This window comes from Cuculus canorus, chromosome 2 (assembly GCF_017976375.1).
Source record: "Cuculus canorus isolate bCucCan1 chromosome 2, bCucCan1.pri, whole genome shotgun sequence".
Taxonomy (NCBI): Eukaryota; Metazoa; Chordata; class Aves; order Cuculiformes; family Cuculidae; genus Cuculus; species Cuculus canorus.
Window position 1 is genome coordinate 114882949 of NC_071402.1, and position 26318 is coordinate 114909266.

General features: G+C 38.5%; 1 protein-coding gene across 3 annotated transcripts in view; it reads right to left on the reverse strand.

The window, feature by feature from the left end:
* Window positions 1-26318, reverse strand: part of CPNE4 (copine 4) — a 229275-nt gene that overhangs the window by 30454 nt on the left and 172503 nt on the right. For all 3 annotated transcript variants that reach the window (XM_054058280.1, XM_054058281.1, XM_054058279.1), the window contains exons 9-11: window positions 18425-18511; window positions 17788-17847; window positions 11912-12045 (exon numbers count right to left, since the gene is read on the reverse strand). In XM_054058280.1, coding sequence (XP_053914255.1) covers window positions 11912-12045; window positions 17788-17847; window positions 18425-18511 — 281 coding nt within the window. The remainder of the gene's footprint in view (window positions 1-11911; window positions 12046-17787; window positions 17848-18424; window positions 18512-26318) is intronic.

Here is a 26318-nt window from a genome sequence, read left to right on the forward strand (position 1 = left end):
GTATTAAGCTGTCACTTGTAATTTTGGGTTTGGGTCAGATCAGAATTAGAAGGGAGATATTTTTGAAGTACTATGCTGGACGCAGCAAGATCAATTACTTTGCCTTTCATTTTCAATTGCAATCTTAAAAGAATAAACTGTGTATCTGCTCTGCTCTACATACTTTCCCAAAATTGCCAAAATAAAAGAGGAGTGTCTGTTACACATGTAATTGTAAAGAGTGAATGTGAGGAGGGGGTAGAATTGAAGGGGAGGGGGCATGGGAAGAGGGAAAGCAGAGAGAGGAAAAGAGAAAGGAAAAGACAAAACCAGCAAATATCACAAACAAAACAGAGTCATATCTAAACTCAATTAAAATTGTAATCTTTCATGTTCAGGGAGGGAACTGGAAGAATATGAGCTGAATTAAGTGTTTCTTTTCTAAAGCATATGAATGAATCATGTTCCTGAGTGTATTATTTAGTACTTATCTGAGAAGGCTTGATGCCAGTAAATTCTGAATCATAACAGCTTACAGGGATTAGCAGCAGTTCCAAAGAAAATACAGAAATCATTTGAAATATTTAAACATTTTCAGTTCCTGCTTTGCAAGCAGAGCTAGGAAAATAATGGACATGATCTGTGTGATTGAATAGGGCTAAATAAGACCATTTAAGTGGAAGGGACCAGAGCCCATCCGCTTCACTCCTTGCAGTCTCACACAGCCACCTGTGCTTCTCTAGGATGGACTGGGGTTAGAGCTGGGCTGTGGTCCAGTTCTCAGCCTGCCCCAGTCACAGTCAGAAAGACCACAAGAGTTTAGTGGCAGTAGTGTTTTCTCCCCCTAATCTGCATTCTTCTCTGAGGAACTGCTGCTGTCACCGCATATTCACTGTGCGGTTGTGCCTCGTTCAATAACAACCACATCTCTGCTTTTGGCCAGGTTATTATGTGTTTAATCAAATCTGCACTGAATCTAACAAGGCTTGGCATCCACTCCCTAGTGCACAGTGATTTTTAATGGAGCAGTAAGAATGAACTTATTATCATACATCTTGGACACAAAAGAGAGCTGGAAGTATGCAAATTAATGGTAGATCACTGCAACAGCTACGTTGTTTGTTCTGTCGCAGACAGAGACAGAGATGGTACGCAATCACATGCAAAATCCTGACATTAAAATTCACTTGCTATCGTTAATTACAGCTCTTAGTCACCTTAGGGGACCTGGAATCTGCTGAATGCAGAGAAACAGATATTGTTGAGTAATTTGGTTTCAAGAATATGAGGGAAATGCCTGTCTCACCTGCAAGGGAAATAATTAATGAAGAAGGGGAACACAAATCCCCTGAAGCTAAGCACCAAAAGGCATCAACTCATGAAATAAATAACAAACCCGAGTCCAAGTACAATAGATATAAACCTCCTCTTGTTAACATTAAAAGAATTGCAAAAGAAGCTCTGCAGGGTAAAAATATCAAGTGAACTCAGAAATTCCTAGACTAGGGAAAAGTAAATACCCACAGAAAAAAGAAGTCATCAGAGCCTGGGGGAGGAGTTGGTTGAGCAAAATGAAATGGCAGTGAGATCTATCACTTGCTAGAAGGGTAGCCAAATAAAATGGCATACTCGAGAAGGTGAGATAAAATGTCAAGCTTCCCTGCAAGATGACAAATAAATTGCAATGGCCTGATTTATAACTACATGAATGACCCAATTCAGTAAAATGTATCTTGAAAAAGAAATGGGACTTTATAACTGGGAATAAACTAGGGAAGGGGATGCTGCAAGAGGCTACAGTGGGTTATATTTAACTTCTCACATGCAGGAAGTTTCCAGACAATCCTATGTATTTTCAAGGGTTGCACACATGTCCTTGTACCTTCCAAAACCTGAACTCTACGGTAAATCAGCATACATATAGGGTCTTACACGGACAACTGTACCATCACCAAAAAGGTCATTGTCTCACAGACTGTAATCTTAGATGTTTAAAAGTTGACATGACTTGAAAATGATGTTGCAGGCAGCAGGCTGAATTCCATCGTGTGAGGTGCAGGTCCTGAAGAACTCCAAACCAAACAGTAGTGGGGCCCTGCCCTCTCGAATCACAAGTGCAGCTTTCAAGTTTCAGGGTGTACTGCACTAAGCAACCACAAGAACAAAATCTTTGCTATGTATGTGTGCAATTTTGCCCTTTTTTACACAGCACAGTGTTGGTCAGAAACCTTTCTGACCAGCCCCTACAGAAGAGAGGAATACAGGACTGCAGTGGCATATGTATGCAGAGCAGTGCTGGGAGAGAAATTTCTCAGCAAAAGCTCTAGAGATACAAATGAGCTTTCTAGGAGGAACAAGATAAAACCATGACAGAGATTATATATTGTGATTTAATGTGACCAAATGAGCTGTTGATGTAATTTTACGAAAATCAAAATGACATTAAGTCAGAATGAAGATCACTATCAAAACAAGTTAGAGCAAAACCGTAAGTGAAATATACTGATGACTAAACATTCAGCTAGGTGTCACTGAATATACAGGAGGAAAGGGGCTACTTCCCTCAGTTCATTTGGTGATTTGGAATCTCTGATCAAGGTTAATTTCACAATAATTTGGAGGGGATAGTAGGATAGTAAATGGAGCTTAATTCACAGGAATTGCCTAGCTTTAACTGAGAGTGATTTGACCCATGAGTATCCTGTTAAGGTTGACTCAGGCAAAAAGTGTCCACTTTCTGTAAAGAAGGAAACTTGCATGAGAAGATTTAGAATATGGTGTTCATTTACTACACAGATCGGTTTCCAAATGGGAATCATGTGCTTCTCAGTTATATGCTGATATAATGGAGCAGATGACTAGAATAGTTACATGCTTAACAATGCAAGGAGGAAATTCATGCTTCTGAAATTGTGGAAACGGTTGTGTTGACTAAAGATATACCAAATCAGTATTAGATGGCATCAGTGAAAACAGCAAGACAAACTGGTACTCCTTTATTTATGTTTGTTTACTTATTAACACTTATTTACATATATTTCTAGTGTCTACAATAGTAAGTGGTATATAATTTCACACCATGTTTGTAGGGTTTTCTGTTTCAAGTCATTTTCTTCAGAAAGAAATGCTGACAGGGAAACTCCAACAGTACCAGACTGTACAGTCCCAGAGAAGTGACACCTACTGTTCAGAGCAAAGCTCAAAGTTCTTCCTCAGTGAAGATTTCAAGCTGAATTGAGAAGTAGTAAGGACTGCATAGAAAATCCCTGCAGAAGGTTCAAATTTTGATGTATCTACCAGCTGACAAAATGCAGCAGAGGTCTATGACTAGCATGCGGAGGAAGCAGAGGTTTTGCTAAGAGACTTGGAAGGGACTGCTCATGACTGATACAATGACATAGGAACTGAGTTTTTGAAAGAAGAGTCAGCTTAAAGAATACAGAGAGATGAAAACTTGGTAAGGGAAAAGGCAGAGTTGTAAGAATTGACAGTATCTGCCCTTTATACACAAACATATATGCATATATGTATGTACAGATGCAAAAGAAACTGTTATGAAGCTGCCTTTCCAACACAGTTGTTGTACAAGACTAATTCTCCTGTACTGATTCTTGGGATAAAAATTGGTGATTGCAGAAACCTCTGGTGTAAAGGCAAACAGTAAATACGTGTATGTATATATTACATAATTGTGCCAGCCTAGGTCTTTGACAGTTAAATCAATTTTTTTTTTCAATTCAGTTTAGTGCTTAAAAGTATTAGCAATTCCTTTTTCCTAGTGTAGTTCTAGTCCTGGGTTTTCCAAACACAGGAATATGTTTACCTACACCTGAGCTTATTGATAAACATAAGCTCCAAGTTTTTTCTTACAGGTTACTGGTTTTCTATTTTTCTTCTGTTGTATGGCTATGCAAATTTGGTCCTATTAAAGCACTAAATAAAAAGATTCATGTCTTTCCCCCCATGGATTTTAAACTTGTTTAGATATGCTAATCAGCTTTTTTGCTTAACAGCCTACAGAAAGGTTGTTTCTGTAATTAAAGTGATAAAGAGAGATGCTTAATAATTAAGCATATTTTTATTTATTGATCTGCAAGGATAGATTAAATTTTAACATCTACAGCTCTACACAGGGATTTAATGAAATAGTTAATGTCACATACATTGCCATTTATTCTAGGCATCATTCGTTCACCCCAGTTTCAATGAACTACTATCAACTACTGTCTCAATCAAAGCAAGATTCTTTTCTCCCTGTGTCTGGCAAAATCACCTCAAGGTATTTAACTCAGATCCCTCTGGTCAAGGTAATTTGCTGAGTCTTCATCCACAAATCCAGAATAGCTTCAGGATCAATGATGTGTTGAGCAATTCTCAAGGATAAGGCTCAAATTCATATACTACAAGCTGTAAACTCTGAGACCACTTTTCCACTTAGAGCCTCAATCCAAAACACAGCATTTAAATATGTACTGATCTTTGGATTTGTGACCCATTGCACTGATTTATGTATGACTTCCATAACACGTACTGCATTAGACGTACCTCGTTCTCTTCCTCCTCCCTAACCGCCCTCTGCTGGATACCTCAAAAAATATATTTCTGGGACTGATGGACCTTTCATGTGACTTATTTTTTTCCCTTCTTAAATCTACACTGAAAGGGATATGATGGACTGGGAACCCTGATCTTTTTATTTTCTCCTTTAATTTTTTCCCTTCTTAATTTTCAAGCACAATTTATTGCACGAGGGAAAGAAGATTTTATATACAATTTCAAATCAGAGTGAACACACTTGCTCAGGCTTAAAATACTGAAGAAGAAACCATGAAGAGGATAAAGAGGAATTTTTGCATCTAGTCAGCTACTGCTGCAATTCATTAATTGCAGAAGCTAATGCTGAAACTCAGACTGACTTCAGGACTTTTGCATCTTTTGTGGAATGTGGCCCAGTTTTTAAATTTTCAGTCTTAAGTATTTTACAGAGCTCTACGCATAAATAATTTCTTCACTTTGCAGGAATAATGTACTCTTTGCTCATTAGTGGCCTTTGGGGATGTTGCTAGACAAGTGTGTTTTACACAGGCAGTTCATTTGTTAACATATGATCTCAGCTTGAATGTCAGTTTAAAGGAGGTACTTCAGTATCTAGAGTTGAGGAGACTACTTGCCTAAATGAAAAAGGACATTAGTGTCAGGAAACAGAATTTATCTTCTGTGTGTTAATAAGAAATAAGAAAAATCTGCAGTGAATAAACAGACATAGAAATTTAAAATAATTATGAACTAATTTTTTAAATAGATTTTGAATACAAATAAGATGAAGACCAATTTTATGACATCAATTAAAAAAACTGTGTGGTCAAAATCATGGAAATGACTTGAGTACATAGATCAGAACAGGGAAGGCCCATCAAGTATAGGAAGTTCTACAAATGTACAGTGCAACAAATGCTTAGAAGTATTTGATAAAGAACATCTAATAATTGTCGTTTTAAAGGTATGTGTACTGTTTTGACCACACAAAATCTGATTCCACATGTTTGTGGGCACTTTTTATTAATCCAGTGAAGAACTCTGAAAGTATGCATAAATAAAAAACTTTGTGTAAAAATTAATTATAAAGATCACCCAGCTATCCAGGAGGCACTGAACATTTGGATGTGGGGCAAACAATTAAAAACAAAGTTCAAATTCAGTGAAACTCTCAACTCCACCTTAGTGCCATCTGTATTTTGCATAATACTTCAGTGTTTGCTTCAGTCAGACTGAATTCAATGGGATTAGATAATAAGCTCTAGCATCTTGCTGAATCAGAACAGAGGTTTTCACGCAAAGATAAATATTTAATGTAATATAATAAGATCTTAGTAAGCAGATGAAAAAGAAAAGCTACTAACTGCAAAAATCAGATTTAAAACTGAGGAGCAGACTTGCAAATCCTGCCATGGGCTTTACTCATAATATCGTCATTAAAAGCTGTAATAATGTAAGATCATTTAGGAAGTATATTTTGGCCTTTAGTACTGTGTGCATGTAACAGCATTTATCCTCACAAACAAGCTATTTACAGTCCCACTCCAGCCCTTTTTCCTTTGCCAGAGACAGCAATCACTGCAGAATGAAGGATGAGCTACACTGATGGCTAGTTGGTTGTATTCCAGCACTGGTAAAACAAATCATTAAGATCAAAGGACCAGCCATTTTAATAAACTGCGTGTGCTGTTATTATTGTGACTTATGGCTTTGCTCTGCAGAAAGGGAAGCTATAAAACAGCATAAAAGAAAAATATTTTTTTTAAACTGTATGGTTATGTATAACTATAAATGTTATACATAAACAAGTATGTATAATACCTGCGTGTTTTATGCATACATATATATTTGCACACACATGAGTAAAACCCCAGTTGTATATACGTACATATGTGTATGTCTCGGTATATCACTCTAGGTGATAACGTGAGAGGTTCACAGCACACCTGCACCCATCTTGGGAAAAGTACTTGTTTTTTCCTATACACACTAGTTTTCACAGTTGTGTCCATGTTATACTAATGGCAATAGACTTATCAATATGCACTTAGATGTGCTGAGGGCATGGTCTACCTGCCTTTATTCAGACAGTACATCCTCATGCAGAGCATGGGAACTCCTCCCTGCCCACATGCCTCTGTTTCCTTTCGATAGAAGTCAGGATGTGCGAAGGGGAAGGGAGAAGAGATAGATCAGGTCCTGACTTCTAGCCAGGACACGGCCAGACCTTCTGCTGAAACACAGGGGAAAGGAAACATTCCCTGATTCCTCAGTTTAGCCACAGGCTTCTCTGGTTTACAAAGCAATGTTGTTCCATGCTGAGCAGGGGGCAGTTCTGTGATACAAGTGAAAAGTACTTGGGGAACAGCTGCCATGAAGGATGGGAAACATTCCAAATTATTAATATATAACTTATAAATTTTCACAGCTTTTATAAGATTCTGGTTCAAGAGGTCTGATATTTCAACTGATGAATGATTTTGTCTTTCCTACTATGTGGGTATTCAACTAGCAAAGACATCTGACATCTATCCTTTGAAAAGAACATTCTCTTGAAGGGGTACCTACCAAGCTCCAAAACAAATGGGTAGCAGAAAACATTGTTCAGAGTTGGTTAAGGTTAGAAGTCCTAAGCTAGCCATAGTGCACAGAGAGCTAGGTATAACCTTATCTATCTTAAGTACACTTGCTCACTTATTGTTCAAAACATGTAGAGGGAATATATGCACATTTGATACTGAGCAACTGATTTTTCAGGGTTCTGGCTAGGCTGATATTGCTGGTCATCAGAAACCACCTGATTCGACTGCTGATCCTGAGAACTCAATACTGAAATCACTGAAGTAAAGAATAAATACGGAATGATACAGAAGCAGGTCCTTTGAGTATTAAACACTTCTGTGCCCACTGATTTTTCACCATTTTCATCTGTTTCTCTATGCTACAAAAAGGTGGAGTAGACTTTTTTAATTCCAAGGTAAAATCATACCAGTAATATAATTCTTTATATAAAAGAAAGGTTGTGAAAATGTTTAAATGAAAATACATATTTCTCACTTAGTGCTTCATGAGATCATCTTTCATGAGATCATCATGAGTCGCTTATCTTAAGCCCTTTTCCATGTATCTGCCTGCTCATTTTACTGAATGTTTTCAATAATAACTTTTTAATGTGCTTTCCCCTTTCCAGTACTTCAAACTACATTGTAGAGCCTAATTCCTTAAAACTAATGAATATTTCCCCTTCCCTTATGATCCATTGCTGCTGTTGCCTAGCCACTGATTATATCACATACAAACCCTATCTTCCCTCTTATGACAAATGTGTTATAGCCTGAAACAATTCCACCATACAGATAAAGTATTAAGTCTTTTGTGCAGGTGAACAGCCCTTCCATTTCCCATACCATTATCAGATTGGCCTATTCCTACAGGACTGCAGCATTCCTACAATCACGACGATAATCAAAGTCTATTTCTCATTCTCTGAATATTGCTGATGAAAGAATGAATCTTATTCTTTCATGCTTAACCACGCAGAACAGCACTATTCATTTAACCGTTTCAGGAATCTCTGAACCATACAGATAAATGGGGTTTTGGATGAGCAGGGATTATTCCATTGTATCGAGGGATGTGAGGCAGCACTTAATTTGGAGCATTAAATACTGAGGGATACATTATGTCAGGCTAATACGTACAGAAACCTAGATTATTTGGCTTGATAACAGAATTAACTAGAGTATATAAAAGAAAAATTTGGATTGTAAATATAGTCTCTCTATATATTACTTGTCAGTCCAATTCCTCTCAAATTAAAAACAAATGTCAATGTGTTTCTAATTACAGAAGTATCTTAAGTAATAGCCACGGGCTTTGCTTTTTTTTTTTTTCCCCCAAAAAAACCAAACCCAAACCCAAATTTATAAAGGCAGTATTTTGGTACATAATCGTAGCAAAGGTACTTACCATTCAACAGTTGTGCTATTGGAATGTAAAATGCATTGCACACAACAGATTTTACTTTATTCCAGCTATTCATCCACTTCATGTAAATACATTCATAGAATCATAGAATAGTTTGAATTGGAAGGAACCATAAAGATCATCTAGTTCCAACCCCCCTGCCATGGGCAGGGACACTTCCTACTAGATCAAGCTGCCCAAGTCCCCATCCAACCTGGCCTTGAACACCTCCAGGGATGGGGCATCCACAACTTCCCTGGGCAACCTGTGCCGGTGCCTCATCACCCTCATGGTGAAGAAATTCCTCCTTATGTCTAGTCTAAATCTCCCCTTCTACTATTTAGAGCCATTCTCCCTAGTCCTATCACTACAAGCCTTTGTACACAGTCCCTCCCCAGCTTTCTTGTAGCTTCTTCAGGTACTGGAAGGTTGCTATAAGTCCTCCTTGGAGCCTTCTCTTCTCCAGGCTGAACAACCGCAACTCTCTCAGCCTGTCCTCACATGGGAGGTACTCCAGCCCTCTGATCATCTTTGTAGCCCTCCTCTGGACCCATTCCAACAGCTCCATATCCTTCTTACATTGAGGATTCCAGAACTGGACACAATACTCTAGGTGAGGTCTCACAGGAGAGGAATAGAAGGGCAGAATCACCTCCCTCGACCTGCTGGCCACGCTTCTTTTGATGCAGCCCAGGATAGGGTTGGCCTTCTGGGCTGCAAGTGCACACTATCGGTTCATGTGGAGCTTGTCATCAATCAGCACCCCCAAGTCCTTCTCTGCAGGGGTGCTTTCAATCACATCATCCCCCATCCTGTACTGAAATCCGGGATTGCTCCAACCCAGGTGTAGGACCTTGCACTTGGCCTTGTTGAACCTCCTGAGGTTCTCACAGGCCCACTTCTCCAGCTTGTCCAGGTCCCTCTGGATGACATCCCATCCTTCCAGTGTGGCAGCTGCACCACTCAGTTTGATGTCATCTGCAAACTTGCTGAGGGTGCGCTCAATCTTGCTGTCAATATCATTGATGAAGATATTAAACAGCACAGGTCACAATACGGACCCCTGAGAGACATCACTTGTCACGGATCTCCACCTGGACATCGATCAAGTTGTGGACCACTATTCTCTGAATATAACCATTCAACAGTTTTCTTATCCACCAAACAGTCCACCCATCAAATCCATATCTCTCCAACTTAGAGAGAAAGATGTTGTGGGGGACCATGTCTAAGGCTTTACAGAAATCCAGATAGATCATGTCTGTTGGTTTTCCCATGTCCACCGTTGTGGTTACCCCATCATGAAAGCCACTAGGTTGGTCCTACAGGACTTGCCCCTGGTGAAATCACGCTGGCCACCACTAATCACGTCCCCATGCTCCGTGTGCTTTAGCATAGCTTCTAGGAGGATCTGTTCCATGATAATCCTGAGACCCAAAGAAAATCACTCCATTTTCCTTGGTTTGGATTGGAAACAGTCAGTTCTGTTTATTTGAGATAACTGATGGGTACAAACTATAAAAATTCAGGTAAGAGCACTGCCATCTTTGTGGGCTCAGATTTTCATCTTACTAAAGATATGTTCCTATGCAAGTAATAACACTGGTTCTAAACAGTTCTTAGGTTCAGGAGGTCCCCCTCTTTTCACTTCTGGCTGATCTTAGTTTGGAAACAGAAATTCTGCTCCAGTATTTGAAGCACAACTGAGCACACTGGATCAATTATAGATCTGTGCCACATGTCAGAATTTTAACTGAATTTCAGACTCTTTTTTTTAAAAAGTGTATATACAGAAGATTTGCTCTTTAGGTCATTTATACTCCTACATCTCAAGGCTGCAATTAAACACAAAGGAATTACTGTCTAGAACCTGCAGATTATTTTGTGTGAAGGTTTGCTCCTTGTAATTTCTTTTCTTCTTTAGAGAAATAATTATAAGTTTTAATTTCCAGGTTACTGGATTCAAAATGCGAAAGTATAAAAAAAGTTCCTCACTTCACATTCAGAAAGCACTGACCATGTTGAATCGACTTGCCCATGGGAATATATTTCTAGTGCCACAAATTGAGAGGATTTATAGGTCAAACACGTGCTAGAAAGGTGATGTTTCCCTGGGAAAAGAGACTCTAGTTTTTGTTCAGTCCATAGGCCATACAACCTCAGTGGCGCTGATCAGCATCAATCGGCATTTTCTGCAATACAATAGAACTGACTGATGCTGATGAGCTAGTTTAAAAAATGACTGGCTATTATTTTTTTGTACTGATTGGAATATGTTATACTGAGAGGATAATCCTGATTCGGGATTAATATCTCCATACAGGAGGGCCTGTGCCACTTAACTATTTCATTTCTTAAAAAATACACCTTAAGAGATAAAACAAAAAAAAATAATCCATGTGCCTGAACTAGCCCTTTTCATTCCTTTGCCTATTTTGAAGGATCTTTGCTCACTGAATTACTGCTGGTAAGTATTAAATTACTGGATATTCACTGAGAAAGCTAATTGGTATATATGACGTGTAACACGCAAACCATGGCATTAAGTCACTCTACAATTTATACAGAAAGTAGAATTCAAATTTGACTGGAAAGACCATTGTTTTTTTGAGATCTGGTATTTACACATGACAAAGTGGTAGGTAGATGTCTTTTACATGTGCAAAGATTAGAAAGAACAATTGTGTAAGATACTATGCATCATCAACAAAGAACAAACATTAAAAGGAAATGCACTTGGTAATTAGATTAATAACGGGCAATTAATTCGATAGAAGCAAGCAGCTTATTTGAAAGCAACAGAGGTACATAATGTAATCAAAGCATATTTGGCCCAATTACTTGCATTTTCTTATTTATTTAAAGGCATACTGTATGCATACATTGTCATTATTTTTTATATTTATTTTATCAGAGAGTCTAATATTCAACAGTCCAGGAGAATACTGAAAAAATTCACACATTTACTTGTAAGACAAGATACAGACACTAAGCAGTTTAGGCAACTTCTAATTCAGTTCTAAACACAAAATCTAAGGAACTCATTTCTGTAGGATGGAACAGAACTAGACTCCTAACTGTATCAGAAATGATGCTATCAGCATCTGCAAAACAGGCTTCGAGTTTAACGCGAATAAAAAATCTACTCAAACACGCAATTTTGACATGTAAGTACAAATCTGAAACTTAACACATATATCTGCCAAACAGCCAAGAACCAGACCTTATATTAGCACGAAGTTAATCCAAGCCCACTGTCACTCTCAAAAGTGTGTTAAGGCATACTAAGCATACTAATCTTTTTGATGTGCAGTCATTTCTCTTAAGTGACTAAACACGGAGCTTCTGCAGCTGGCAGCAGGCAGTCATTGATTTCACACTGTGAAAACACTTTCTAAAGACAACTCTGTTATCAAATGTAGTTATTTACCTGTCATAGTCTTGGCAAATCTCCCCAACAGCTACCAGTGCTTTCAAGTACTCATTTGGTTGATAGGGATGGATGTAGTGCAGTGAGCAGCTGTTCCTAGGATCACCATTAGATGCAGTGAAATCTATAGCTACCTGGAAAAGAAGAAAAGTCAATAGGTCATGGGAGTTTTCTAGGCATAAGTATACCCACACTAATAAATTAATGGGACACCTCTTTAGCTCTCACTTGCGGGAAGGTACTAACTGAGGAAGAAAGAAACTCTAGTGGTTTGTGAAACCTAAGGTAAATCCATAGATACTTCTATGGATTAGCTTAGTTTTCTGCAGAGACTGCAGCCCTAAAGCAAAGGACATTTTACAGTGTAAGTAATCAAATCAGAATTAGGGTAAATATGATAAATATGTCTAAAAGTAAACAACAGCGTATAAAATAAGAGATAAAACTGAAACGGCATTAGGAAAAAAATTAACTGCATTATTATTCCATGAAGAAAAATATGTTCTGATACAAATGTATCACATTAACTCTCTCTAGGTTCTCATAGTTAATTAAATTACTCCAGAGTAGGTGATGTTCAGGATATAAAAGCTGTGCAGTAAAAACGTCCTGAGAGAATAAAAAATCCTACTAAAAGTATAAGTTAAAACTCCAGTTAGGGACATTTCTTAGCTGTAGTAATAGCAGTAGATAGTTTTATCTTCAAAACAGCTAAGTATTAAATAACTAACCCTCCCAATTTCACAGATGATAGCAAGCTTAAAGCTGAGCTGTCGAGTGAAAATAAAGCTTGAATCCTGCACATTTTTGTGTTGAAAAGGCTTAGAGAAGCCTTCGATGGAAAAACAACTATTAATGAATCCTCTCAAAATTAATTTCTCCCTTTTAAAATGCTCTTTATACTTATCACTGAAGTATATGCTGTGGCATGCATCCTCCTGTGATATGAGTGTTATCTTAGAATCATAGAATCACTAGGTTGGAAAAGACCTCTTGGGTCATCGAGTCCAATCATAAATGGACAAGAAAACCCTCTTCTGAATTTTTTATGCTGCTTTTTGGGAATTCCTAAAACGAGCAACAAGAAACCCAAAGGGTGTCATTGAGGGAATAAGGTCATTTATAAACTGCCTTACAATTTCGACAATGGCCTCTTCCTCAAAAAAAAACCCTTATACTTGGATCTTCAATAGATACAAATGCACAGAATTCAATTTTCGGTTTTACAGTGCAGGTGACAGGTAAGGGCGTTGCTGAAGCCTGTAAAAAGAACTCTGAAGCCTCAGCTTGCCTCTGTGAATGTGCAGCTTCCTCAGCAGGAGCCTCTGCTTAGCACAGGAAGACTATTTTACACAGCTATAAAATGAAAATGAAACGTGACATTTTCATTGTCCCTTTAAAAAAAAAGACACAGTCCTTCTGAAACATATTTTTTGTTCCTAAAAACTAAAAGCAAAAAATCATACTGGGTCAACTCAACATGGCTTTTCCCTGATTTTCCTCTTCTAACTCTTGGCTGAAGAAAACATATTCTTCACTGGGCTCTAGTTAGCTTGGAAATCCCTTTGTTGCCTTGATCAGTTATGACCTCTTCCCCCCTGCACTTCACCACATTTCAGTCAGGAGATACGAGCTTGATTCGGCTTGCAAACAAAGTAATGCTTCCCTACTCACTGTCCATGCACTGAAGCCTGTTTTCCACATAGATCTTTTTCCAAAAATGATAGCTTGATTTAACTTGAATAAATTAATGTGATACCTCTTGTGTTCTCACTTGTGTGAAAGGTAATAACTGAGGAAGAAAGAAACTCTAGTGGTTTGTGAAACCCAAGGTATATCCATAGATACTTCTATGGATTAATTTAGTTTTGGGACACCTATTTTTAAAAAAAATCTTAGCCAAGGTGTGCACATTTTCTTAAAAAAATCCTAATTTTCTACGTTGAAGCCCTTATGGATATTTGTACGCGGATGCACTGTACTTGATCTCTATTTGATTACCAAGGTTAGGACTTTTAAAGATGTTTGCTGTTGTCGTGATTCCAAAATAACAACACAGAGCTCTCCTCTTTCAGCATTAATCAGCAGTACCAGTATCTTGTGCAAATAAGTAGAATAAGGATTTATAGAACTAACACATCACAGAAGCTGGCTAATACCACAACTGAGCTAATTTTCTGGGCAGCAAGTTGGAATGTTTCTTACAGTGCGTACATTTGATTTTTATCAGTGTGTCTTTAAATGAATAAGTTCAAATGTACTAGTTATCCTCCTACCGCTAAATAAGAACGTAACTATACTCTCAGTACTTTTGTTTCCTCAGACATGTAAAAGGGCAATTTTCATTGCGCTGAAAACATCCTACACAGCTTGGACCTCCTGCTAGATCTGTCAGCAATGAATCAGTCTGCCCAATACCGTGACCTGCATAAAAGAGAATCTGTCCAATGTATCTTTCTATTACAGTTCTTTTTTTTGCACATTACACATCCTTTCTGCTGTATTTCCTAAAGTGACGAAAATGTCTCCTGACTACAGACCCATTTGCACTACCAACTTCTGAAGATTTCTTCCACAGCAGAGAACACTGTCTGATAACAGATACAGCCTTTTGCAATAAGCAGTGAATAAAAGCAGCAGACTGGAATCAGCACTACTGATCTCTATAGATGAAAGCTTCTTAATAAATGGCTTTAAAGTGAAAAAAAAGTTTACTTTCATTTTTTTCAGAGACATTCCTTCTAACTACAAACTATATTCCCAAATTAGATGTAAAAAGTATCCCAAGAACACACAGCATGATACTACCAAAGCCTTCATTAGTGCCTTAAATTAGCAGGTACATCATACTACAGCTTTTTGTTATCAAATGTATGCTTAGCATCCCGATTTCCCTCCCCCAGCAAGTGCCCTTTTAAATCACAGTTGTATCGTACTGCCTGTACACAGCATGAACTCAAAAGAGATGTCATTAATATTAAGACAACAACAACAATACATGTACCAGGAGAGTTTAGAACAAATCCAGACTCATTCCAGTTAAAAGAAATGGAAGCCTGGGAAGGTGGAAGAAATAGGTCTCTTCTATTTCATTGGTCTAAATTAACCAGATTGGGACTATGTGAACAGGAGATTATATGACGTGCACAGAAAGCAAGGGAGCATTGTGTATCTGCCCCTGTAGGCTGCACCCTTTTGCTTCAGTGGCCACTGGACGATCTCTGACACGTTTTGGAAAGAGCAGCATGGCTCACAAACAGTCTGTGCTATCATCACTGGGGACTGATGCAACTGAGCAGAAGATGAAATATGCAGGCAGTCAGCTCGTGTCGATATTTGAGTAGCATCACTAGATTATGCATGAACGGAGCTATAGGCAAAGAGACATCCACAATAGCTTCCCCTGAGTCCATGTAGGTTGAAAACAGATAGCGATGAGTTTACACAATTCTGTAGCTGGCGAATTTACCTTTGAAGTCAGTAGTAATTCAGGGATCTCTGCAGCTCACAGTATAAGGGATCTTTCATTTTCTTTATGTCCTCACTGCCCACCCTCGCAAATGAGTTTACCAAGTTTCCTATTATCAATGGTTTAGTTTCATTTCAGCAAAATGAAATATTAAGAGTAGAATAAAGTAGGAGTAATACTATCTGTTTTAACACATGTTAACAGAACAACTTTTAACTTGTGGTTCACACCCTACTAATAGGAAATCTGCAACAAGTGAACAAAAGGCAAGCAAATTGTCACAACCCTTCCGTGTGCTGTGTAAGGACTTGCTCTTCCATGGGAAAATATTTTGGAGGAATCCAAAACAGTTTGAAAAGCACAGCTGTAATACAGTAATATCACAGAATCACAGAATCACAAGGTTGGAAAGGACCCATTGGATCATCAAGTCCAACCATTCCTAACACTCCCTAAACCATGTCCCTAAGCACTTCATCCACCCGTTCCTTAAACACCTCCAGGGAAGGCAACTCGACCACCTCCCTGGGCAGCCTGTTCCAGTACCCAATGACTCTTACTGTGAAGAATTTTTTCATTCCCTCTAGTCCTGTCCTCTGTCACTTGGGAGAAGAGGCCAGCTCCCTCCTCTCCACAACCTCCTTTCAGGTAGTTGTAGAGAGTATGTAGAGAGTTGTAGAGAGTATAATATGTATATTCCTAGACACTTGCTAATGGTTACAGTGCTCCTGTGTTTGTGCTAAGAGTTGTGGGAAAACATTAACCAATCTTGCCTGCGCTTAAGCACCTGCCTTGATTAGAAAAGGCTTTTGAATATTACTTACAGACATGACTGCCTTTCCGCTCGTGACCTTGAACACATTTGATAATTGAGTTCTCCCTGTCATACTTTTAGGAAGGAAACGTCAGGAATGATAAATTAAAGGGACTGGTGAGTTTCAGATTTGGAGGAGAAATGGGCATTGCAGGCATGTGGGCATAACAGAAGAAGAAGCTGCATAAGGTGGAGAGGTAATTACATACGGTGCTTTACTTATGAGAAGACAGCTATAGAGATCTTTGTCTACTACAGCAGGTACTTCCTTCAAAACTAGAAATATGGTCCTCAGTTCTGGGTGTTAACAATGAGTTTGTGAGGTGTACTGGCAAAGCACATATTTTACACCTCAAAAAGCTGATTGGTACTCAAGAAGACAATCCCCTACTCTCTACAGCTGCTGCTGTTACTGAAACATTCTGTGGGGCCAAAAAAATTTTCTTTTTTTGATAAACATTTCTGCAAAATGAAGACCTGTTTGGAAGAAGTAAAACGTGACTGAAATGTGATACCAATGACTGATGCTTGATACTTGGGAGCAGAAATAGGGCAAGGTGCTACAAGAAGAGAAATATTATCTTCATTAGATTTTGCCCTGTAACTGGCATGAAATTAGAAGTCACATAAATTAGGCTGGAACTAAGCCACAGTCTGTATTCCTATGCTATGGGAAATACTGATATTTTATTTATTTTATTTTATTTTATTTTATTTTATTTTATTTTATTTTATTTTTTTATTTTATTTTTATTTTATTTTATTTTCCATGTTCAAAATTAAAAAAAGAGAAAAGATCACATCCACACAGCAATAAATGTTTCTAAAAACAGTTATTTGAAAATGCAAAATATTGTATCCCCTGTTCCTTGAACTCAGTATATTCTGAATTACTACCATGTCACCCTGTAGCACCATCTTTCTGTTGGTAGTTATGGCTGAGGTGTGAAACATTAGCATTTACCCTAGTATTTTCCCCAGACTGAGAGAGAGGCCTCTCTGCCTGGACTACCATCTCTCTGCCTGTGACTTTCTGTACGGCACCATTAGAAGGGAAACAACTTGCTTTAATGGAAGACTCATTCTGGAAAGGAAGACTGGCTCATAGGATTGATGAACAGCACATATAACATTTAAGTAGCTAAAGGCAGGTGAGACGAAATCCCACACTGTGACACAGATCCCGCAAAGAGATTTATTTGAAATTCTTGTGAACAAACAGAGGCTCAAAAGCCAAGGCCAGTCAGCACTGTCACAGGGTCTAATTCAGTTCTCTGGCTTTTGGGACTGGGTGTAGCTCAGATGAAATTGGTGGGACTACATCAGCTTATCTTCTCACCCCTACACGAAGTTGTCTTTACTTGTTGCAACATGATTGGCATTGTTGCCAAACATTAAAGTAAATCAGCATGTGCAAGAAAAATCTTACTGCATTAGCATAGTTTTATTTTCCAGGCTTAATACATTTTGCAAGAAGACCTTAATAATTTACCAAGGAACGGCATGTAAGAATCATTTCTCCGTGAAAGTAATGGATCAGTATCTAAGGGGATTCCCTTTCATTGAAACAAATTACAGAAGTAAGATACTTACTGTAAACTGTATTTGGCAGCCTCCCATGATATAATCTAAGAAAGAATGCATCTTGTGGATCTGCAGACAAGAAAGTAAGACCTTAAAATTAGCCATATACTGCTAAAACATCAGAGAACTGCCTGAAAAAAAGTAAATTGGAAGGAGAGGAGGGACCAACTGAAAATAAGGTAAGGGAAGAAAGCATTAAATATAGATTAAGACAGAAACAAAAATATAAAGAGATAAAATATCAAAAGTCACATCAAAAGTAGAACCAAGCTCTACTCCTTCTCAGTGGGAAGTCAGTGGAAATTTTGCTGTTGGTTTAGGAGGAATAGGAGCAATTTTGCAGAACTGATGGAAGGATTAGAAAGGGAACACACAAAAGACTAACTGGCAAGTCCCTACCAAGTGTAAGAGTTTAGTACTGCCTACTCCATGGCACAAGAGCAGGGCAAGAGAACAAAAGAAGAGAGCTGAGGAGAGTCAGCTTAGTTTTGGGACTCAAGTCTTTGTCTTTACTTTTTGTAGTGGATCATTTTCCACTGCTGTTCTACAGGTAGTTCCACTTTGTTGTCTATGTTTCCAAACACCATTAAAATATATTATTGACAGCTTAATAAAGAAACAGCAGAAGAGCAAAACACTTGCTCACCTTGCACTGGTTAAGGATGACAATGCCTGAGTTCTTGTAATTCTTCTTCTTTGCTCTGTACTTGGGGTTAATGCATTCCCATTGCACCTGTGAAAAATAACAGTCACTGCTTGAAGGAAAAGTTATGTACAAATTGAATCATTAACAAAAATAGCACTGTCTGATTTCCACAGTTGGCTAAATCCTACCAAACAATGGCGCACACAGAAGAAAAAATGAAAACCATTAACTATGCAGAGAATACTAGAAAAAGACCCAGGGCAAAGATCTGTCTTTGAACACACACGTGTGGACACAGCACCGAGAGACCCAGATTCATGTGTTGTCATCTTCCAGTCTTGTATGTTCAGGTGTTACAGAAGCAAGATTAAACTTAAGAGGAGAAAAAAGAGGGAACTTAATGCAAATTAAAATACTGGAGGGAGCAATCTGACACATCGTATTAACCACAGAACTGTATACGTAGCAACACGTGTTTTGTATTAAAATCATGATTAGAAAAATTCTGATCAGACATCACCTCGTTCTCTCTTGAAAGACAGAAACAGTTTTTCATTTAAGTCCGATAGTAAAATAAAAAGTTAGGAAATTCACTAAAAAGTGCAAAGATGCAGTTAACTAATTACTGATAATTTTGAAAGTTATCCCTAAGAATATATTAAACCCCTTTTTTAAAATGTTCTGATTAGTTATACTTACAAATAGTCTACTTTACAGCAAAACAGTCCTATCTTGTTACTGAAATATGTGGTTCTTACTGATTCTACCTCAAGTGTTCTGCCCTCTCTAGATTCGAGGAGATTGATGACAAATTTTCAGTCCCTGACTTCTAACGACTACATATTATTCATGCCTCTTACTGTCAGACTAAAATATATGTTTGTCTATGCAAGCATCTATTGACATTTGTAAATCCAGATTTGTATAAGTGGTACGTTGCTAAATATGGTTAAGAACATTACTGTTATTTTTTCAGGGCGTTGCTTGCAAGTGCTGGGAGAAAACAATTGAGCTGCTGATGTTACGTTGCATAACATAAAGAGTATTTCCAAAAGGAAAAAAGGATGGTCCATTACCTAAAAATCCCCATTATGACATTTTGAAACGAAACATATATTTCTTAAGTGTTACAACACTTTGTCTATAGCTAAGACCATCATGCAGGAACTATCTGGCAAAGTGAGCTCATAAAATAATTTTTACCTTCTGAACAGCCCCTGCAGTTTCACTGAGCTTCAAACCATTGCCTGGAAGCAATTAGTTGTATGTGCCTGAAGTATTTAAAATTTAGAGTTCTTGTCGAATGTCAAGAAAGTGAAGGCAAGGCACATGGCTTTGGAGCAATACGAGACCTCTTCTGCACAGGATAGGGGAAGGAGTAGTACTTTCATCACTGTGTTAGTGGAGATAGGTGACAGAGTGAAGATTTAGAAAAGACAAAAAAATGTTCTAACTGCAGGAAGCATGTCCGCTTGCTGTCCCAGTTAGTCCACAGCTCAATTATTTGTCCTATGAAATGAATTTTCCAACTGAGAAGACAGGCAGACATGAGACCACACGTTCAGGGGAAATCTTCCATAAACATTTTTTTACTACTCAAGAGAAGCAGTCAGGCTTAAGAAATAAAAGCCATTCTCTCTAAGTAAAGAGAGTACCCTGTGACACAATGCTGAGGTGCAATAAGCTCATATTTGGGAAAGCAATCTGACCACAAGGCAAAAGCACTATACCCTCTCATCTTGATACACTGTTGTCTGGCAAAATGGTTTAGCATAGAGTTGCCTCCAAACTTATTGTAAGAATTCCTATTAAGAAATTGTGTTGTCTGTATATTACAAAAAAAAAACCCAACCTGTAATATATTTAACAGAGAGAAAAAAATATAAGTCAGGATTTGTGTTCCTCCCTTTGACACTGAATTACACTGGAGAAACCTCATTCCTTTCCCCTGAACGTCCAAGGTGCATTTCTTTATCATCCTCCAACATTTACACTTTTCAATGTTCATGTTTAAACAAGGCCTGACCTATAAGAACCCTTACTCTACACACATAATTTCTCTCCTTGGGAAAAAGATTGTTTAAGCCTTATAAACATTATGTTCGTGTGATTGGTTTCTGGAAGATGTTTACATTATATAAGGACCAAAGCAGCATAAAACACTACATCAAGGGAGAAAAATCTGTGCCTGTGGCCAGCCTCTCAGCATTTCTGTGCTAACTGTAAATGCAACTAAGACTGTTCACCTACTTTTGCAATGCCATCTAAAGCTCACTAAAATATTCCATGTGCAAGTCACTAGCATGTCATTGGCTGATGTGCATAATAAAGCAAAGGAAAGAATAAAGTAGTAAATTCCTAGAAAGCAGGGAAACAGAGCAAACAATTTTGCACCTATTAAATGTGTTGATGTGAGAGTATAAAGAAGGGAAGGGAATAGGAGAAGAGAGAAGGGAAAAGTCCTTTCCTAATTCATAGGTAGGCTTAAAAATTAATCAGACTGTTTTACGTGAAACTCTCAATCTTCATTTACCTGCCAAGATTCAGTTCTGACTTCAGCAATTCCCACAGCTCAAGCTGAAGATGTTACAAGCGTTATTTGAAAGAAATTCCCTATACAGGCCTTGTCAGGTTTCCAGCTCTTCTAAAGGGAGTAGAGTTCAGAATACAGCTTTAAGCAAGGAGGGTAAGTAACAAAAGGAAACAATTTTCAAATATTTTGCTTGCACTGTGAGGCCAAGCTCAATTTTCAGTCTGTTTCTACGTTCCCAGTATTGATTTGGTATCCAACATTGTTTTTTATCGATTAATTTTTGTCTCTTAAATTAACTTTTCAGTTGAGAGGAAACTAATTCAAGAGTCTGCAATCTGACAGTAACGATAAACATTGTGAAGTTTGGATTCATCATTCTGAAAGTCACTTAGCATTTACTCTGAATGCCTGGCAGCTCTGGGCTATTCAAGCTCTTTACCTGTCAAACAACGCAGTGAATCTGAAACAAAAAGCAACCTGATTTTAACTATATCCTATTAATTTAATAAAAGTACTGTTGCAGATATTGGTATTAAACACCCAGACTATACTGCTTTGCTGTAAATCCCAAAATTTAAACCACATGTGGAGAATTTTTGAATGTGAAACAAACCCCATCCAGTTATTCTTCAGTGAGAGTCATCAACAATAATCAATAATCAATGAGAGTCATCAATAATCCTGACTCTTGCAAGGTTCTAATCTTTTCATTGGTGTAATGAGGAGACGCAGATTCCTCAATGGGAGATGTTACTCTGCAGTGAAGGATGCTGCCTTCCAAAATATCCTTACCTGTTGTCTTACTAAGCCTTCAGAAGGAAAGAGAAAATAGTGCAACCACCCACGCCACACAGCAGTCAAGAGAAGTGGAGGGGACTAAGTGCAGGCAAGCACTGTAGAACTGAAATTTCAACAGCATGTGGCTACCAATAGCACAAGCTATTGTGCTATTTAGACAAAGAAATGACGGTGTCAGGAGAGTTTCAGGTACACTAGAGCAAGAGAAATCACGACACAGAGTTACTTTCTCTGGGACGCTGTGCTTGCACACCAGGACCCCGGGTTGTCCTGTGAGGAAAGGGCTAGAGAGCTGTGGCAGAGCTTGGGATATCTTGCCTACGTTCTCTTGTCCCCCCTGCAATTTGTTTGTTTCTCTCTTGTTCCTTCATGTACAGCTGCTGCAACAAATTGCATAGTTCGTAGATAACAAAGGAAGCATCATGGTCTAATGGACAGAGTGAAAAAAGTCCAGTTGATAGCAAGCAGCATTACATCCTGCATTATCTCCTTCTAATGCCTCAAGAAAAGCAAGTCACTTTTAAACGAATTGCGACTCCTCCTGCCTGAAAGGCTAGTTTATTCCTGTCATCCCTTTAGGCAAGAGGACTGGATAGGTTTGGTTTTTTTAACTCCTGTCCCAGAAAGACAGCCACCATTGGAGAAGAGTTGCTTTTAATCACTATCACAGGTCTCCTCGGAAAGATTGCACCCAGGGAATGAAGTGAAAATCAAAGCATTTCTTGTTTCCTCAACCAAGGCCCCCAGTTTCACCTGTGCTCCTTCATTGCACCACTGGTTGCTTAATCACAGGAATGGGGCAGGTGTGTGACACAGCTGCATCCTCCTCTGAGATACAGAATTGTCCACTGGTGTCTAAAACCTCCTTGGGCCACTACCAGAGGCTTAAAGGTCTCATTCCTGCTCAGTTACCTGAGGAGCTACCTGATGCAAAGGCCCTCAGCTAGGAAGGACCCCAACTCATACTCCCTCAGGATCCCAATCCAATCTTGTGCACCTTAGCAGCCCTCTCTACTCCCGATAGCACCCTGAAGTTGTGGGAATAAGTGGAGGTGGTAAGTGCAGCAGGGCTTCTTTCTCCTCTTCCCTTTTGTGTGTATGCACATATATACACATGCCTATTTTTATGTAATACAGGAACAGATTTTTCCCTTACATAAGTCCTGTGCTGCATGGGGATCCAAGGGGTTTACATTTCCACGACTTCCCCCCCGCCCCCAAATCCCTGTGGTTTTATTGTTTCGTTTTAAAAAAGTTGTGACTTTTTTCCTCATTAGTAGAGGATTTCTTCTTTCATCATGAAAAGCTTTAATAATCTTTAAGTTTTTTATTAAGCTTTTCTAATCTTGTTTTAAAATGTTTGATAGATTATTATTAGTAAAATCTTATAAAACTGCCATATACACATATAAAAATATATATTATACATATATTTGGAACAAATCCAACACATACAATAAGCTCCAAATATTTATTACGCTGGTATTTCACAGAAAAAAACCCAAACTTGTCACCAGTATGGACAGACTTGTTCTTATTGTGTTTTCTTGTGTCGAGATTATGGTAAAGGAGTAAATGATGAATTTTGGCATGGTGAGAAATGTTACATAGAAGGTTTAGAAAGGTCTGCTTTAGATATGTATTTGAACAATGGGATGTCTTTGTGTAATTTTTCATTTGTGGTCAGTATGAAAACAGGCTAGGAGTCAGAACACAACAGTCTGTGGCAATGAAGTAGGCATGGAACAGACAAACCACGCTATTATCCTGAGGTTGTTCATGATCAGGAAGTCTTCTTAAACAGCATGAATTAATTTCACCTGTACCACCAACCAAAGACCAAACAGCTTTCCCAGAATTCAGTCCTTTCAGTCAAGCAACTACCACTCAAGAGTCATAAGTCAAGACTTGCGAATCTCACCCAGGACCTGCCGCATTTAGGAAACTAACCTCAAAAGCTGCTTATGCCATTCCTGATTGAAACAGGTGATCAATCATTCAGAAAAGGAATCTTCTCTCCTTCCTTCACACACTACTGATTCAATCTCTAGCAAGCCGACAGAGCTAGATTTCCAGCATTTATCTAAATGATGCCTGGTCTCAAACAAATTTCCAAGAAATCTCACAGTGGAGGCAAGCAAGAAAGCCAACTACAAGCTCATCTGATCAGAGGCTGCCACTTGAAACTTGGGACAATCAGTGCCCTTCCCACAGATGAAATTGAAGCTGTCTTAGAAGCACCGTCACCTCCCTTAAGTAAGTAGGTGACATATCCATTCTGACTATCTCTAGTGGTTCTGTTGCAGCTGACAGATTGGCTATAATTCACTTTTATCTTGTGGCCAAGAAAGGGTGTCAAAGAATGGGTCAAATACTCTGTGCTTTCTGGAGGACAAATGACGCACAATTAAAAAGCAACTTCTAGACCCTTGTCAACTCCCCCAGAGACAGGGTGAGCTGATGAGACAGTAAGAAGTACTAACAGTTCACAGATGACACACAGTTCTTCCTGCTCACTGGCACAAACTATAATAATATGCTACTCCCACCTTTTCTGTTTAATACTTTTCTGACAACTTGTAGAGCTGATACCAATTAATACAGATGTTGGGCAGAGAGGAAGAGCCATGCCATTGGTGTAGCCTCTTTTAACACTGCCCTGATTTGGAGCATGTACTTAAAGTGAATTCCTTGATGACCCGCCAATGATAAATGTTCCCTTTTATTCTTCCCAGTTGCCCGGGAGAGTGAAAAACTCTGGTTGACAATAACTAGGGTGTTTTGCTTATCTTTTGACTGAACTACAGCAATGTATTGTAGATGGCCATAAAGTCTACTGCCCAAAAGTAAATATTACCAGCATAAAAAGTTTCACTGTGTCTCCCCAGCAACTCAACCAGGGATGTCAGATCTAAGTTCTCCTCCTTACACTAGCTTCCACAGTGTCTGAGATGAAATTCCAGTCTTTGGTCCTCAACTTTGACATCAGCTGTTGTGATGCTGTGTGAAAGTATGCTTGAGGACATGGGCTGAAGGATGTAGCTGGCAGTTTTATTTCTCTGACTGAATGGAGTACTACATGGAAAACAGAACACTTTTCTGCTCTGAGGCTATGAAAAAGTTTCTTCTAGGAATGATGGACTATGTCTAACTTACTCATCTTCTCACTCATGTATAATTGCATTTTTCTGATGTGGCCCTCCTTATTAATTTTATTATTATACATTTTATTATACATATTTATTATACATAGCAACACATTGACTTGAAGGCAAACCACCTTTCTGCTCCTTGCCGTTCCCTGAAGTTTTACTAAATGTCCTTTATTCAAAGCAAACACTCCATTGCACCTGCTTTTTAAGGAGGGACAATAAAACTAATAAAAAACCTGAAGAATGCTAACCACATTACTTAACGTTGCACAAAGGATGTTGAGATAAAAGACATACTAAGCTGTATTCATGGAGTCCACAGCTAATGGCATATATTGCCTTTAGCAGCAATAGTTATTTCTGGAGAACAGAGAAACAGAAGAAAGGACAAGACAGGGAGAGACAGAGGAGGGAGAAAGAGAAAGGAAAAAACTTAAATGAGTTACCTACTATCTTATTCACTAAATCTTGTTTTCCTCTATAATAGGCTACAAAACAAGGACTCACACTGGTGGCAACTGCATCCCATAAGAACTGGCAATAATGACAGCATTGGGTTTTGCAGGTACAAGCACATAGAACAACTGCACAGCAACAACTGAATGAAAGCAATAGGGGAGAAATAACGCCACAAGAGCTCAGGCATTTAGAGGAGAAAAGCTGCATTTTTCCAGTGAAAAGCAGATTGCAAAGTTACAGGTAAAAGGCAGCCTGCCGAATGGCAAATGGCAGGCCCTTAGCAAGACAAAGGTTTAGGCCCATAAAGCACTGTGCAACACTAACACTTTCCTGAATGGCACTTTCATACTGCAGTGTCAATCTAAAACAAGAATTGACCAACAGCTGTACCAACTTCTTGTGATTCTGAGAGAGTAACCATCCCTTTTGTTAGCTGGCGATGAAAAGAGCACACTGTTTCACCATCATAATCAAAATAAATATAGTTCATCCTTGATAGCCATTCCTGGCACCATGGACTGCAAGTCTTTTGTCTTGGCCAACAAGCTGTCTGTTTGGGAAGGACTGTGATGCTCTTTTGAAGATGTTTACATTGAAAATACACACTCTTTACCACTCTTACATAGTCCCTTTACTAGTCATAGGTCAAAACTGTAGTGTTGTCGCATCACTTGCCTCGTTAATACTATTCACTTTGGAAACTGTTTACCTCTTTAGATAGGTTTTAATTACACTCAAATTCAGTTTGTTTAAAGTTCTGGCAGGAACCATTTCAAGGAAGAACTGTAAAAGCTACAAAAAGTTCATCCCATTTTGTTGTGAGTCCTGATAGTCTGACCTAATTTGACTCTGAGAGAACAAAACAGTGTTTCATTTTCACTCAGGTTTTGTTTAGAAGTTAATTACAATGGGTTAACAGATGACTGATACATACTAACAGTATTATACATAC